Below are 17,819 nucleotides of genomic sequence, written 5' to 3'. Positions count from 1 at the left end.
TGCACATACACACCCACACACCCACACACCCATGGAGGTGTGATTGGCCTGATGACTGATTTCTCTTTGACTAGTCTTCCAAGTGAGCAAGCTCAGGGGTTGAAAACACTATCCTGAGTGGTGGGGCCAAACTCTCCCTCCTTGCTGACTGGAACTGGCCTGCATTGGAATTCAGAATTCAAGAATGCTTGCTGAGTGGAGGGATAAATGGATGAATGGATGAACGGACAGATAAGTGACGAAATGGGTGGTATTCTACTGTGCAGGGTAAGAATGCAACAGGTGAGGTGTCTCCTCCTCTGTGAAATGGATATAGGGATCGCCTCCTTCTAGAGCAAATGAGAGCTGGGTGAAATAGTCACGGAAAATGACTAGCTCAGTCCATAGTAGGAGGCCTCTCACTAGTTAATGCTATCTACTGTCTTGGTATTTCAGCACCCATGTTCACAGATGACATGTGACCCTAGCTCAGAGGCCCATCTGTGGCCACAGCTGTGTGCTGTGTGGACTGGTTACTCACTGTCCTGGTGTTTGCTTCCGTCACTGAGCAGATCACCATAGAAGTAACCGTGCCCAGAGTGAGAGTTCAGATTAGGATGTGTTTTGTGGATCCTGTGTGGATGGCCACACCTGGAAAGAAGCCTACCAGTGTTTCCCAGGCTGCCAGGAGTGGCATCTTCAGGAAGGGGGCTCGTGGCAGTGGTGACTGGTAGGTGGGGAATTATCCACCCAAATTTTATTTTTCTGTACAAATTTGTATTTTGTAGTTTTTCAAAACATGAATGGAGGCCGGATAAGGGAGCAGGGGCCTTTAATCCTATCACTTAGCTGGCAGAGACAAGCAGATCTGTGTGAGTTGGAGGCCAGCCTGGTCTACATAACAAGTAGCAAATTCCAGGCCAGGCAGGGCTACACAGTGAGACCCTGTCTTTAAAAAATTAAAATGAATAGAAGAGAATAGAACGGAAGTATAAGGGAAAGCTTTTCAAAGATAATGCTTATGAGACTACATTATTTTAAGGAAGTAGGCTTCTGAGTGGTTTGTTTTTTAAAAAATTGCTTTATTTTCTAAACATTCCTGTGATGTTTGTGTAGCTCCCTGTGCTGGAGCCCAGCTCTCCTTTCCAGTGAGGACAGAAGGCACTCGATGTGGATGCTTTAGGGGTGACATTCTATAGCCCAGATCCTGAGAAAGTCAGAATCCTCCCCCAATGGTTTTAAAAATAATCACAGATTTCGATCAGTGGGTGAACTTAACAGATTTGTTATAAAATACCAGAAACAGCTGTTTTCAAATGTCTGGTTTTTGAACCTAACTGGAAAAAGGAGCTGGGTTATTGGGGTGTCAGACTTCCTCATCCGTATCATTTGAGTAGGAATTTGGGGTTTCTTTGGAGCTTGGGAGTGAGCAGGAGAGGATGGCCTGCGAAATTCTGAATGGAGCCAACCCTGGCTTCTTTTGTCTGCACGCCCACCAAGATGTGCACTCTTCAAGGCCCATGGCCGCTTGCTCCTGCTTCCCGGGGCCTCCTGGGGTCCCGGCAATGGATCCTCTAGTGCTGTTATGGGAACTGTGAGAGACTATAACTTTCAATTAAGAAGACATGCAGAACGCTTAGTTCTCTCTTGATCCCTGGTGGAAAGTACTTGGCAAATGTGAGTTGGAGCTGAGGCTTTTAATCAGTTGATCAAGGAACGTCGTGGACCGCCTACTGGGAGGGCTGAGTGGAGCTCCACTTCCCAATGACTGATCAGGGGATATTGCTGAGTGCCCATTCCAAGTGGAGCCAAGGCGGGGATTTGAGCTGTAGGATTTGAGCTGTAGGGCTGTGTAAGTACACTTAGTGGATCTGGGAAGCCCCGTCTCTCCTGTTGCATTGAATTGTGTGAGGGAGGACCACAGAGGGCCTAGGTAGGAGCTATGCGGCACAGTTTGTAATTCACCCACAGTAGGTGCTGTGGAATGCTCAGCTAGGGCGAGAAGAAGTGTCCAACAGTGATGGAGCCCTCCACAGGCATGAGAGCTGGCTGCCACGGGCATTTCGTGTCCCAGGAATGCCCTGGGAAGAAGGTTTCTCTGCTCGATGATGTGTGGGGAGTTTAAATGGAGGAGTAGGAAAAGAAAGAGACCTGGTCTTTTGGTAATTCTAGCACAGCTCCAACTCAAAAAGGAATAATGAAGTGCTTGGTGACACTGATGGTCTTGGAGGATTGGCCACTGTCCAAGCCCATTTTCTGACAAAGGGATCACTGATGCCTGAGCTCTCCAGGGAGTGTCCAGTTAGCTTGTTGAAAGAGTAGTACAGACCTGTGGGGTTCCTGATGCCAGCAGCTGCTGGGAGCATTGAGCATCATTTTGAGAGTACCTGCAAGGTCCATCGTGGCCACCCTCCCCCATGCCTACAACAGTTCTAGAACAGTGGGGATTGGGGGCACTGTTTTACGGGCCGTGAAACTGACACACAGAAAGGGAACATGGTTACCAGATATCGCCAGGCGAGTAGGACCGGGTTTGTTGGTCCTTTGGAAGAGAATGCCACCTTTGAAAGGAAAATGTGACTAATGTGTTAAAAATGCATTGTACTAAAGGGCTGTTCTTCACCCCGCCAGCAGGCCTGGCAGTCGGTAGGCAGGGGACAGGTAGTGAGTGGGTGGTGCAGGAGGGAAGGGAGGGGTAACCGCTGGATGGCTTTCCCCGTTTAGAAACGGACACACAGCAGAACAGGAGGAAATAGCCTTCCCAGGAAGTACTGACTGTAAGTAGGGACAGTGTGGGAATCTCAGGCATTCTGGCTAGACTGAGTGGGTTGCAGAGCTCCCCAGGGCTCAGCTAGCAAATTGCCTAAATGATGATGCATTTACCTGCACACGTGGTTGCCTCTTGCATGCTGCCGCATGCTCTCCCCACCCTCGCGTGCATGTGTACCTACAGTGCGCAGATACACTTATCTTTGCACTGACAGACTTTACCTGTGGGCCAAGCAATCTGGAAGACAGATTTAGAGATAAAGAGAGATTCCTGTGTGTGACGAGGCTGCCCAGCAAGGTGATCCTGACCACTTAGGCAGTTAAATCTTGAGTGTGTCTTAATGTTCCATTTATTGGTTTAGTAAATTGTCTATCTTCCCCCACCCCCCACCTCTTAATACTCTGACACAACTTCATCATTGGAGAACTCTTTTCCATGACAATGGGCAGTCACAGATAGATGTCCCTTAAAGTTACAGCATCAGTTTGCTGTCCCAGGCTGGCCTCAAATTCTGTATGTCACAGTCACCAAGGGTCACAGGTGTGTGCCATTATGTCTGGTTTATGTGGTGCTGGGGATTGAACCCAGAGTTTCAGGAATGCTAGGCAAGCACTCTCCCGACTGAGCTACATCTCCATTCCCCAGTTACAACTACAGAGATGACTGTTTGGGTATATTCTGCAGTGAAATGACCTCTTAGAGGTTTGTAGTTCTGCAGACTAGAAAGCGCTGGCTGGGTGATGGACAGTGTTTTTCTTGGACATCATTCCTAAGTCCTGGCTTGGCTTGGAGACCTGCCCAGAGCAGTAACTAGCAGCAGTGATTTCTGTAACTACCATGTGGTGTGCCCCACTCCCTTCTAAGTTGAGATCAATCCAAGGAGCAGATCACTTGGTGAGGCGCTGATTGGAGCCTCCCTATTCTGGGTCGCCTTCAGTCAGGACTGTGTGCTGTCCTTCATCCGTGCAATACTAAAAATAAAAGATTGATTTTTATTTATGAGTCTGTGTCTGTGTGTGTCTTCAGGTGCTCACGGAACCCAGGAGCTGGAGTTATTAGGTCTTTGCCAGCCTCTCAATGTGGGTGCTGGGAACAGATCTCAGATCCTCGGGGAGAGCAGTAAACACTCTTAACTGCTGAGCCGTTTCTCCAGCCCCACTATTTTAATAAAGTGTGTGTTACAGTGCTACACAGCGAGCACCCATGGTTTTGATTCCCATAGCCGAGCACCCATGGTTTTGATTCCCCTGCCATTCACAAGGCTTTTCACGCATACGTAGACTTCTAAGTAGGAATTTCCACAGCCTCCCCAGAAACATGGGGTGGGAAAGTCTTCACGAATAATCCTTGCATCACCCACATCCTGATGGCCTGGGGTGCTGGTGAGAAAGATGTAGATTCCAGTTGTCTCTCTTCCAGACAGATTCTCTGAGGGCAGGGCCACCCAGTCTCTGCACCCATGGTGGCTTGTCTGAGGCGGTCTGAGAAACGAGAGCCACTGGTGTAGAGGGGCTGGTGCTGGAGGATGGCGTGCTCCCCGGGCTACTGGATAGCAAGTTCTTACCTGCTTCACTTCCGGTGTTATCCGGGGAGTTGTGAGAGAGTGGCCGACATTGGTTGTTCCCATGTCAGTGCTCTTGGGGCTTTTAAGAGCCCAGCTGAGTGGTCCAGGGAGAGGAGTGTGGTCTCTTTTAGTCCTGGTTGGTTTCTTTCTGCTTTCAGCCCTGGTGGTGGTCAGGAACCAGGAGCTAGCAGGAAGTGAAAGGATTTGGTTCTGGAAGAATCTTTGCTGTCACAGGATTTGACCTGTGAGGCATTTCAATAGAGAGCCAGGTGACTCGGCTGATGGCCAACGAGAGTGACAAATGGAAGGGCAGTAGGGGAGGTGGAAGGGGGTGGAATCATTCCGGGGCCATCCAGCGGGCTGCAGGAGGGACCTGGTGGAACAGCAGTTCTAGACCTAGCTTGAAATTCATTCCAAAGACTGACCACGCTGGGAGAGCAGGAATCTCCCACACTGCTCAGTGTTGCTCACAGAGAATGCCTTTTGGAGTGCTGATATTGGACAACCCAGAGCACCCAACTAGAGCTATTGATGTTGACAGCCAGTGGTGACTATTAGCTTCGAAGGCCTCCCTCACAACTCCAGCAGTGTGACTGCATGGGGGGTGTGAACATGAGTGCTAGGAATATTCACTCTATAAAATCTCCAGATTTGGGATATTTAGGAAGAGAAGGGGGACCAGTGGGGAGGAGGAAAGAAGGTGAAAGGGGGTCAACATGATCTAAGTACATGTTGTATGGAAAGTACTTTCGTGTATGGAAAGCGTCATAGTAAATCCCATTGTTTTATATAATTATATATGCTAATTAAAAAATCTAATTGTTCCTCAAAATCAGCATAACATAGTCACTTTGAATAGAAATAGTGGCAACAGATTTGGCTTGTCCCTGTTCTCCTTACCACAACATCTGGAAGGCACTTGAACCCCCTGAGCCTCCGTTTTCTCATCTGTGAGATGGGGCAGTAATACTGGCCTCAGAGCCATTTGTTAGAATGGAATGGAGCTAATCCAGTCAAGCACTCAGCCAAGTGCCGTGTAAATGAGCCAAGGAAGGGGAGATTGGCACCTTTGGCTGTAGCTCTGGGTGAACAGCTAGATTCTCTGCTGGTTCGGTTGCCCTGCTCCAACCTCACACAACTGACCAGAGCACATCTATTTCTCTTTCACAGGCTAAGAATGGAGCTATTGTCCTCGGAAAACTGTCTACCATGGGAAACCCTTTGTTCCTTGGAGGAATTATCCACAGCTTAGCCAAGGGAGGGGTTCCCAAGATAGGAGTCTGGCAAGAAGAGATCTGCCATTCAGTTGTTTCGTTTTAGGGTTTTGTTGTCGTTGCTAAGTTGTAGGTTAACAGGAGATAGATGTGCAGTGGGAAGAGGGTCTGGCAGCATGCTCGTGGCTTTTACACCCCTTTCTCCAGGATAACATACTCTCCTTCGCAAGGTCCAGATACCATTCTTTGCCATTGGCTAATAACGGCTGCTGCATACTGGGCGCTCACTCCACACCCCTGTCCTGGGCACATACACTTTCCCTTGTCTGTGTGGCATCATCATGGCTCCCATCCCGTTTCCCACAGAGGGAAACTGAGGTCAAGTACCCTGTGCAAGGTCCCACATATAATGTGTACATGGAAAGCTGACTGGCTCTGCGTACCAAGTGAGAAACCTTGGGCATGAGGACAGGCGGTTATGGGAAAGACTGTTGTCAAATGGCACATGGGGACAGGAGGCTGAGGAAACTCAGGGATGTTGGCCTCTGCAGGACTACTTCGGAGCCACTTTTTTTTTACTGCTTAGTGACCAGCTTGTGACCTGTAGGGCTTGGCCACTCTGGCTGACTCCTTTTGTAGTTTTAAGACTCAGCAGCAGGGTGTCCTTCCACTGTGGCTAGAGGACCACCCACAAAGTTTCTTCGGGCGTGAGTGTAGAAAGCCTGCTTTTCTTAGGTGGCCTGAAGACACACACACCCCCGGGGTCCTTTGTTTTACCTTCTTTGTTTCCATGGGTCTCTTTGAGCTCAGCTAAACCTACAGGAATGGCTTTTCGTGTTGAATTGGTAAGAATGAAAAGTAAATGATTCTCTATCCTGGTTTAGGATCTCCTTTCTTCTCCTCCCCCTGTCCCAAAGTATAGGGTGACATCGCGTCCCAGATTTTTTTTTTTTTTGGCCAGATCAAAGTTTAGATAAGATGCAGTGTTCTTCCAGTAAAAAGCATTCCTAATTAGCTTAGGGAAATAGTAACCAAATCAACTGAATAATTATTGCAGTAAAATGTGCCCCAGCCATAATATTTCTAAAATTAGGCTCTGAAAAAAATGTGATCATTGTTGGTGGAGGAGTGGCAGGTTTTGTTTGGGGTGTTAAGTTGGCAGAAAGAAAATACTAAGTAGGGAGTCCAAGATAATCTCACTCCTTGCAGGCTTGTGGGGATGGGTAGGTATGGATGCCATGTGTACGGGTGAGGGTGGGGTATAGGCATAGGCATAGTATTTTCCTAAACTCAAAATAAAGTTTTGGTGAGCAGGAGAGTAATTAACCTGGCGTAAGTTTGATATCTGATTATTGGATTTCCCCCCAGGGAAAGAACACGAGAAAGACACAAATCTCCACGGAGTAAAGATGGCAGAGGGTCAGAAAAGTCCGTCACTATCCAGGCTCCCACTGGAGAGCCCCTGCTGGCAAATGACTCCGCTCCCACAGGCGCAGAGGAAGTTCAGGTAAGGATCAAAGGCGCCTCTGTGGGCAGGCTGCCACTCAGCCCCGCCTCCTCTCCGCAAACGTTTTCCTAAGTCCTGTTGCAGTAAGTTCTCTGGGGTTTTTAATCTTTATTTTTCCAGCATCTTAATGAGTTTATCTACTTCGCTGGTTTTCTTGCTGGTCTAAGGACAGCATGTCCTAGCATTGGGTAGCTTGGGGTCCCTCTGTAGTGTGATTGGTTGGCCTCCTTTGAATGATGTTGGAAAGAAGCCAGCTTGGCTGATGACAGGTCAGAAAAGGGAACAGTTACAGGCAAGAGTCCCTGGAGACTCATTGCAAAATGGAATGGGACGGGAGAGGGCAGGAAACTCCCTTTTCAAAAAAGACCCGGGGAATGCTTGACATTGACGAGAGGGGACAGCCAGAAATGAGGAATATGAAAGAAATCAAGGCCTTGGCATCCAGATGGCAAGCCTGGAAATCTGAATGAACGAGATAACTAGAGTCAAAGACCAGGGTCAGAAATAAGTCCAGCAAACTTTGGGGTTAGTAGCTGTGGTCTTTGGGGTTCCTTAATGTCAAGGCTATGGGCTGAGCTGGGACAGACCGGAGAATGGGTTTCCTCTGTCAAGAGATGGCAGCTTCTCTGCTCCAGACAACTGCCACTCAGGACTGCAGGAATTCAGGGTGACTAGGCCTTGCATGTTTCAGAAATATTAGTATTAGGACTTCATATGAAGTCAATTAGTTTTAAAATAGCAATACTTTATTACTTTAAAAAGTATGTGGGATCTTCTTTGCGTCCTTACTGTCTGGCAGCCTGGTTGATTTAAATAAACATCTGAGCTATACTCAGAAGTATGTTTGCACACCCCCCACGTCTGAAATGTTGCATGCCCAGCCTTGCCTCATATAAACAACGCAATGTATGAATACACGGCCGTAAAGATACAGGACTAGAGATAAGCATATACCCATGCACACCTGGTGATACCCACAGATAGACATAATCAGATAGGAACACTGCAACTGCAATCCTTGCAAGGATACAGATGCCACTGGGCTCATAACTAGGCTTCCTCACTGAATGTGGGGTTTATGCAGTAGTGAGCAAACCCTTTAACACTGTTGTGCTGCTTGCTTTGGTTCTAGAAGGACAGATGTATGTGTGTATGTATATATTATGGATGGGTGGATGGATGGTTGGGTGGATGGAAGGATAACAGATGGATGGATGGATGATGGATGGATATGGTCAGTCTTAGGACTGGATCATCCTGAAAAGCTTCCCAGGTCAGTTCCCCCTAGAAGTGGATTCGGAGGTGCTAGTTACCCACTGTGAAGGCATTTCCTTCTTTGTACCCGAGCTCTCTGGGAAGCTGTTGATGCTCACAGCAGGATGGTATGATGGGAAGGACTTCGGGAAGTTGTGTGTGTTTCAGCAGCATGTTAACTTGGGGAGCTACAGCTTTTGTTGGCTTCAGCTTCTTCACCGAACAATCCAGGAATTAGATTGGTGAAGTTCAGATGCATTTTTTGCTCCCTGAAGACCTCAAATTTGGGAGAAGCCCTTGTGGTAATACTTTTTTTAGATGGAGATGTACACAGATGTGCATAGGGATTTAGTTAGCAACTCACTGGCAGGAAGTTGGACGCACAGCTGAGTCAGAGCAGTGGTGTTACACAACAAAATGCCCACATGCCATCAGAAATGTTACCTCAGCAGGGTTATCAATCACATGTGCAGAATCCCAGACATGACTGCAAAGCCAACTGTTTGCTACAGCCTGTGAACTCGTCTTATATTATAGCAAGTTGTGTGTCTTTGTGGTCTGTTTTCTCCTGCTGATGTGTTTTTTTTTTAAACTGACCTAAATTTACACTCAGAAATCAAATAGTTCTCAAGGGTATACTTTGATAGTTTCAACAGATGAACCCACACCCTTCAGCACAGAAAGTTCTCCTGGCTCTTCCTAGTTGATCCCTACCCCCATCCCCACCTCTCCAGGGCAACCGCTATTTTGATTTCCATCTCAGTGGACTGGTTTTGCCTGTTGGAGAGTTGACTATAATTGGAATCATATGAGTTTTTCCCCACTCAGCATGATGATTTTGATATTTATCCATGGTCTATGTGTTTCAGCAGTTCACTCTTTATTATTTTTGCTGACTAGTATTCCATTGAATGGACCACAGTTTGTTATCTGTTCTCCTGGAGGGTGGACATTTGAGGTACACACATTCTAACTATGATGATTAAGCTCTTATGAATATTTTTATAACCCTTTTGTGGACATATTTCCATTAACTTTTGGTAAAACCTAGGAGTCACGTTGCTGGATGGTGTAGTTAAATGTATATCTACATTACTGTAAATTGTCAGGCCAGTCTTCTGGCAATGATAAAGCATCTTAAACCTCCACCAGAAGTGCCTAAGGGACCTGGCTGCTTCTAGAGAATGTCCTTGGTCATTCCTCTTCATGATCCCAAGTTGATGGCCTATGTGTTCCTAGATTGAAATCTTTACTACTCACCCCCAGTATTCCTAATGCATTCATAAATTATGTTTTTTTTTAATGACAAAACGTTATTTCTTAGCCTGGGTCTTTAAAAAATTAAATACAGTGTTTTTATTAGTTTGTTGAGAAATGTCGTGTGTACATATAATATATTTTGATCATATTCACTCCTCCCAATAACTTCTTCCAGATCTGCTCTCAACTTCTTACCCCCTTCCCAATTCTATGTCCTCTTTTTTTAAGAACTTACCTAATCTAGTATATATATTGGTGTGAGTCACCCCATTGGAGGATTGCCAACCATGGGCCAAACCTTTAAAGAAAACAAAACTGACTCTCTCCTCCAGAATCCATTAACTGTCCCTGGCTCCTCAGTCTGGAGTGGGGACCCATGAGCCCTCTCCTTGCTCTGTGCTGGAATGTTGACTGGCTTGGTTTTGTATAGGTGACCACAAGTCTGTGAGTTCGTGAGTCCAGGGTCCTGTCATGTTCCAAGGGTACTGTTTTTCCTGTGTCCCCCTGATTTCTGGCTCTTACAGTCTTTTCTTCCCCTCTTTTGCAATGGTTCCTGAGCCTCATGCAGAAGGGGCGTTGAACAGATGTCCCACTTGTGGCCGAGTCGCTTTCTGTTATTACTCTACCTACTTCTGGATTTCTGGGTTAGTTGCCATCCACTACACCAAGAAACCTTTCTGATAAGGTCTGAGAGCTACACTAACCTATAGGTAGAGAGATGTGAATTCAAAAGGCAGCTTGATATTATATCTGTGTAGCAGAGTAATGGTTGTGGTGTACCCTTGAGATCTGTGAAATCCCCAACCATGAGTTCTTGGCCAGAGGTATCCATTTCCTCCTGTGGATGGGGCTTTAAATCCAGTCAGGAAGCAGTTGGTTACCCTCATAACGTACACACCACTGTTGCAGCGTGGGCGTCTCTTCCTACACTGGTCATTGTTATAGCTCAGAGAGTTCACAGCTGAGTGAGACTATTGATGAGGATTGATGACCCCCCCCTCCCAACTCCCCAGCAGCCTGCACGACATTTTTCTGGACTATGAAAACTAACCAGCAGGGAAGAAGATTCCTTGTCAGTGCCTACTTCATTTTTCCATTTTCTGTGACCAAAGGATGTAATGTCTTCAGCAATAAGGTCTTACTATCGAGTTCTTGTGGGCACACCCAACGCTGGGCTTTTATTTGCTAACCTGTGGCTTCAGGGAGGAACTTTAGGCCTTGTGTAGGATGATTACAAGTAAATTCTTTTATATGAGTAGACATGTGTGTGAAGTTTATAACATAGTAGTTATTCCTCCCCCACTTTAACTTCTTTTCCACTTCCCCTTCCCCCTTCCTATCACCTGTGTCCTACAGCCCTCCCTCCTTTAATATTTTCCTTCTTCCTCCCCTCCAGTGGTCCCTCTCTAATTTCCCAGATTCTATGGGTACTCCAAATTAAACCTTCGCATGCAAAGATTCACTGCTAGGACCCGTGTATGAGTGAGAATGTGGTTTGTCTGGTTCTGAGTGATCTATGCTACTGTTTGGTCCATGTACTAAAACTCCATCCATCATAAGCTAATGTCCTCATTCCACCACTTTGCCTCTGTATGTGACTCTTGTTTTCCTGGTTAAATCATAATGTGTGGAGCTCATGTGGTTCCTGGGGCCTCCTGGCTCTGTTGTGCCTGGAGATGCAGTCCTGGTTACCAGTGACAGCCAAAGTATTTGACAGACTCCTGTGGGATGAACAGGCCAAGTGTTCCCATTAGCAGCCACCTAGAAGCTTAAAAGAAGAAAGCAGTGGAGTTAAAGATATAATAATCGTGGTATTCCTACGCCCTTGCTGTTCAGTTTGTCATGAAAACATGTTTTTGAAAGAATTTTTGAGCTGATCGGGCCATAGATGAGTTTTGAATTTTCTTAGTCAATGAGAAATAATGTCAAAGAGTTCTTAAGACTGCTCCTTACTGAAGTAAGTAAATCCTATAAATGTCATCCAGACATTTAGATAATGTGCAACTCTGTTGTGGGTGAGTTTGATGTCATGTGATGTGCATGCCTTTTCTATGCCCTCTGCTCTACCGAGCTCTGGAGGGTCTAGATTTGGGCTTTGTAAGCCTAGAACTTAGCGATGGGAGGGGGCTCACTGGTGTAATAGAAGGTGCTCTCCTGTGGCAGATTCACGGCAGCTTAGTCTAACAACTGCTAGTTAAGTCTCAGCAGAAAGGCCAGGCCCCTGGGCTTCTCAGAACCTTTCAAAATGAGGGATAACAACGTATCATAGTGACGAATTGCCCAAACAAATTCAAAGGTTAGATTGTGTTTTCTGTGTTCAAAGGACAAATGTAGACTATATTTTGAAAATTTCAGTGAAAACTGCTGATGTTTAAAAATGCCCCTGTATTAAAAGCTGATTCTATTTCCGTTTTCGAGAAAGTTGGGGTAACTGAAGTGTCTTTCTTTCCTGTTTTGTTTTGTTGTGGCTTTTTACAAATGTCCATCACTGTCTTCTCTGTCATCAGGATGACAACTGGGGAGAGACCACCACAGCCATCACAGGCACCTCGGAGCACAGTATATCCCAAGAGGACATTGCCAGGATCAGCAAGGACATGGAGGACAGTGTGGGACTGGATTGCAAGCGCTACCTGGGCCTTACGGTCGCCGCATTCCTTGGACTTCTGGTGTTCCTCACCCCCATTGCCTTCATCCTGCTGCCCCAGCTCCTGTGGAGGGAGGAGCTGAAACCCTGTGGCACCATCTGTGAGGGACTCCTCATTTCTGTCTCATTCAAACTGCTCATTCTGCTCATTGGAACCTGGGCGCTCTTCTTCCGCAAGCAAAGAGCGGATGTGCCACGGGTATTTGTGTTCCGCGCCCTGTTGTTGGTCCTTATCTTTCTCTTCGTGGTTTCTTACTGGCTTTTTTATGGGGTCCGCATTTTGGACTCCAGGGACCAAAATTACAAGGACATTGTGCAATATGCGGTCTCCCTTGTGGACGCGCTGCTTTTCATCCACTACCTTGCCATCGTCCTGTTGGAGCTGCGGCAGCTACAACCTATGTTCACACTGCAGGTGGTCCGTTCCACCGACGGAGAGTCCCGGTTCTACAGCTTGGGACACCTGAGGTAAGGGGCACGCACACTGAGCAAGCAGACAGGATGACCTATAGCACTAGAAGATGGCTGGTCCTCAGCTAGCAGGGCTGAGGTGCAGTCCTCCATGCAGATGCTGTGACTGGGACCTGACTCTCTCTCTCTGGCTCTAGTAGGAGCAGTATGAAGTCAGGGGTGTCCATGCCTTCACAGTGCGGCTTTTGGCTGTGTTTAGGGTTTTGTCGGACTCATTTGATACCTCTCTGGTGTTACCAAAGTAGCACAGAAAAGATAGGCATAGTGGCGGCTACCTATCTTGACTGTGAACTTGGCTGATGGATGATGGATAAGGTGACTATAATTTCATTTTGTCCAAAATGATACATTCAGGTACTTGCTGTAGCCAAGTTTTGGAATCATCGTAGCTGTCCATTGGCAGATGAATGGATAAAAAAATGTGGTGGGTGTGTGTGTGTGTGTGTGTGTGTGTGTGTGCGCGTGCGCGCGCGCGCACACGCGCGCGCAGTAGAGTTTTATTTAGTTATAAAGAAGAAGGAAAGTATATCATTGGCAGAAAAATGGACAGAATTGGAGATGATTGTGTTAAGCAAAGTAAACTAGACTTACAACAATCACATTTTCTCTCATAGGTTTTATAGATGGACATATATATGACGTATACACACACACACACACACATGAAAACAGAAGGCAGTCTACTTAGGAAAGAGAAACGGAGGTTTAGGAGGGAAGAAGGAGGAAGAGGAGAGGTCTGTGGGTGTCATGGGGGAGTGAGTATGGTCAACGTACATGGTGTATTTGATCTAAGACATCTTATGAAATACACCACTTTGTACAACAAATATGCCTCACACCCCTGAACTCAGCATTCAAAACTATAATACCATTTTTTAAGAAATGGTGCATCTGGCTTACCTGGGTACCTCAGTGAGATTAGTAGCTCTTCCTTTTTGTTTCCAGTCTCAGGGATAATCTGATTTGGTCCGTAGTTACCCTAATGACTAATAAAGCATCAGGCTCTGGGTGGGGTTAGTGGCTCATGCCTTAATCCCAGCATTCAGGAGGCAGAGGCAGGCAGATCTCTGTGAGTTCAAGGCCAGCCTGGTCTACAGAGTGAGTTCCAGGACAGCGTGGGCTACACAAGGGAACCCTGTCTCAAAAAGAAAAAAGAAAAAAAAAAAAGGCTGAAGGCTACAAATGTGTAAGGGTTACGTGTTTGGAAAATGTTTGTGCGAGAAAAGGTTAAAACTCATTTACATTAGTATATTATTGTATGGTTCACTCAAAGAGTGAGAATCATTTTTGTGTTTTGTGAATAAATGAAGGTAAGCACTCTATGCTGGTTATCATTGCAAAACCTTGTGTGGTGTTATTAATCCCAGTGTTATGGACGGATTGCTGAGGAGAGAGGGTGTAATTAATTTACACAACATATCATGCCCAGCCTTATTTGGATTCTTTCCAATGTCATGGGGCTGGGCTGAATTAATGATCCTATTATGACATCCCTCCTTCCATGTAGTAGCTTATTCTTCCATCTGTTTCCTTCCATAAATTTTGAGATCCCTGAGAATACAAGCCGTGTCTTACTCCTTCTGGCATCCAAATGTGGCTTGGCACACAGTTGGCAATCATATGGTCCCTGGGTGAGTGATCCACTATGGTGATTTGAATGAGAATGTGCCCCATAAAGACTCATATATTTAAATGCTCAGTCCCCAGTTGGTGAAACTGTTTGGGAAGGATTAGGAGGTGTGGCCTTGTTGGAGAAGTATGTCACTGAGGGTGGGCCTTGAGGTTTCAAAGCCCACCACATTTCCAGTTATCTCTCTCTTCTCTCTGCCTCTGGCTGAGAGAAATATAAGCTCTCAGCTGAATGCTCCCTGCCGTGATGGTCATGGACTCTAACCCTCTGGAACCGTGAGCCCCCAAATTAAATGCTTTCTTTTATAAATTGCCTTGGTCACAGTGTCTTTTCGCAGCAATAGAAAAATAACTAAATCACCCACCTTGGATGTCTGGCTTTAAAGTTTCACTGTCCTGAGCAGCAAATGCTGATCTGTATCCCATGGCAAAGCAGCCAGGACTGGTCAGGACACCTTAGTGGCTACCTTGTCATCATTTTGGCTATCCAGAGAGGTGACCCAGGCCTAGTTTGGAGTCAGATCCCATTGCCCAACCGGTGTCATGTTGGCATGCACCCGCATCCATGTCTCTGGCTCAGCTCATACTGCCTGAGGATTGGCTGGTTTAGTGTTCAAGGCTGCGGCCACCAGGATTGATTCTCAGGGGAGTTTCTGTTTGGATGAGTATGCTGTGCAGCATACATTGGTATTTCAAATCCTCCATAGATGCAAGTAAAGCTCTGGAAGCAAGTCAGTCACTGGGGTGTTGGAACCTTAGAGAACTTTCTTTCCACTCTTTATACTGGAGAGGGACTCCCATAACGATTCCTTACAGAGCTGAAGCCCAGAGTTTCCTGAGCTCCCAGGCACTTGGAAAGAGACTGGCATAAGGCTTTGAAGTGGGCAGTTGCTGTGCCAGGCTTGAAGATAGGGGACCCTGGCATGGGTGGATAGGGAGTTTCAGACAGTAGCAGCTGTGAAGCCTACTGGGAAACAGTCTGGCTCTGAGGCAAGTTTTGGTGACATTAACACTGTGTGGCGAAACCTGTGGTCCTGGAGCAGGTGAGCAGCATTTTGGGACTGTGGCAGCCACAGGCCATGAGTGAGGTGGGATGCAGCTTTGTGTCTCGGCCTTCATTCTGAGTACTGTAATTCCCACCAGCACAAGCAAGGACGATGTCTTCCTCACCTCAGGTCAGTCCAGGCTGATGGGACAAATGGCTCCTCCTGGGCTCCCACCCTGCTCTAAGACAGGTTGACTTCACCTGCCCATGAGACCTGGGTGCTAATGGGAGGGGCCAACCCAGCAGCCCCTAGAAAGGAAAAAACAAAAACAAAAAACGGACAGCAGCATTGGTATCTCACTGCTTAGCTGTGTGGGTCGGGGCAGAACTGGGTGGGGGAAGCCAGACTGCTTGGTGGCTTCTGGCTTGCTGCTGCTAAAAACAGTCACCTCGGTTCTCCCTGAAAGCTGCAGGTGGCATATAGCTAACAGGCTGGGGGAGGGGCATTTGAGTGGAGTTTCTTCCCTTTGCCTCCTCACTCTTCCCCCCTTTCATCAGGCCCCTTTTGTCCTCTACATGGTGGTTCTGAATTCTGAGGTGGAAGGAAAGGTGTCCTGTCTCTCCTTACAGATAGAGCCCTTGGGCAGAGCTAGGTGGCCTGTGACACCCGGGCAGAGAGCTGAGGCAGGCTTGGCATGGCCCCCTGGCACTGTGCTGGCCACATCACCTGCTGATCCGCGGGCTAAATCTGGTCCAAACCCAGCAGTGGCTGGAAGAATCACTGGGCCAGAAATAGAACTTCTAAGCCCTTTTGTGAGCTTTTAAGACAGGAGCGGAGGGGGAAAAAGGACGGACAAAGTAAGCCCCAGACATCAGAATAGCAGGTCTTCACCAGACCCAACCGGAACCCCAGGCTCTTCCGCTGCTGTCCCTTTGTGCAAAGCCTTTGCTGCAGAGAGACCCATACAGAGCGGTGGGGAATTCTTTCTTCCCGTGTTCAAAGGTGGTTTTCCTGAACGGACTGAGCTATTTTTGAGAGTGTTCAAAAGAATGCCTACTCCTCAGGCTCTTAAAGAAAACGGGCCTCTGTTAGCACTGCTAAAAGGCCCTTGCTGTGGCTTCCCTTGTGGGCAGGGATCGTTTGGGGTTTATTTGAAAGCCTTCAGAAATGGAAGGGATTATTGTTGTAGGATGTGAAATTCCATAAATAGATGTAAGATGTGACCTAACCTTTAACTAATGCCTTAGTTAGGAGTTATAAGGCCTTTTCATGTTTGGACTTAATTTACCTCACCTCTGGGGGTCAGAGCAAGTGGGGCAGTGGCATACATCTTTTCCCACTGAAGACAGGTTAAGGGACCTGTTCGGGGTCACCAGCAGGCAGTACCTCGCCGTTCACTACCCACCTATGTTCTCTATAGTACCTGAGGTGGGTGTGTGTGGGTGTGGGGGGGTGTCAGTCCATACACACACCACTTGTCACTTTATTGGCCCAGTTCTCACAGTGATTTACTAAATTTTCTTTAACTTTATTAGAAATGTAATTTTGTTTGTAAGCTGACTGTGTGAGGGAAGACACACACACAAGACTATGAAAAGCAAGTTTTAAAATGACATTTAATTGCATCAATATTTTCTGTGTTTTGGAATCTTTAAAGCAAAACTCAGTAAATATTGAGCAGCCACTGATGTAGTTGACAGTGAGCAGCTCCCTCGCTGGCTCCCAGCTGGTGTGAGGCGCCTTCTCAGCTTTGAATGCAAAACTCAGCCTTTAGGACGATCTCGTGGGGTAGGCACCGTCTTCTTCCCTGGTAGATGAGGAAACAGAGTCATGGAGGCATTTGTCATTGTGAGAGACAGGACTTGAGCCCCGTGGTGTGGTTTCAGGATGATCTTAACCACTCCCTGTACTGGCCCTGAACGGAGGTTCTATGTTCGTGTTCACACTCCTGCTGTAAGAGCACGTGAGTGACTTGTAAGCACACTTTGTGGGCTTAGTGTACGCCTGGCGGGTGCTAGCTGATGCTATGCATGTTATATTCATCCGGCTCTTCCTTTACAGCAGAGTGGACAGGATGCGGGTATCAGGCTGGCTTCTTCTCTCTGGTCCCTTAGCTCCATTAGTCCTTTAATCCACCATTTGACAATAGCAGTGGGTTTGGGGCTCTGGTTGGACTCTTTTTTTTTTTTTTTAAGCCTTCTCTACTTTAGCTGCTTCAAAGATGTCTTTGCCTAGCACTGTGTAATATCTAGCCTCAAACAACCATCATTTTATTTCTCACAGTTCTGCAGCGTGGGTTGGGCTCAGCTGGGTGGTTCTTCTGTAGGTCTTGCCTGGGTCCTTGTGTAATCATGCACGCATATCAGCTAGCATGGCTACGCTCTGCTCCCTCTCTGCATATCCTGAGATACTCTCCATCCCCACATCACTCCTGCATCAGTATCAAGATGTCAGTGGCAGCTCACCGCTTCAAAAGATACCGAAGTAGAAGTTCTCAGGCGCTGGCGAGCTGAGACCTAGAGCTGGCTGCACTGTTCT

General features: G+C 47.0%; 1 protein-coding gene across 1 annotated transcript in view; it reads left to right on the top strand.

Annotated features, from left to right (window-relative positions):
• Vangl1 (VANGL planar cell polarity protein 1) overlaps positions 1-17,819 on the top strand; it is a 49,501-nt gene that overhangs the window by 8,812 nt on the left and 22,870 nt on the right. The window contains exons 3-4 of the mRNA XM_059265970.1: positions 6,896-7,034; positions 12,056-12,663. Of these exons, the coding sequence (XP_059121953.1) occupies positions 6,896-7,034; positions 12,056-12,663 (747 nt within the window). The remainder of the gene's footprint in view (positions 1-6,895; positions 7,035-12,055; positions 12,664-17,819) is intronic.

Source organism: Peromyscus eremicus, chromosome 6 (genome assembly GCF_949786415.1).
Source record: "Peromyscus eremicus chromosome 6, PerEre_H2_v1, whole genome shotgun sequence".
NCBI classification, from domain to species: domain Eukaryota; kingdom Metazoa; phylum Chordata; class Mammalia; order Rodentia; family Cricetidae; genus Peromyscus; species Peromyscus eremicus.
This window is presented reverse-complemented; position numbering and strand designations above follow the sequence as displayed.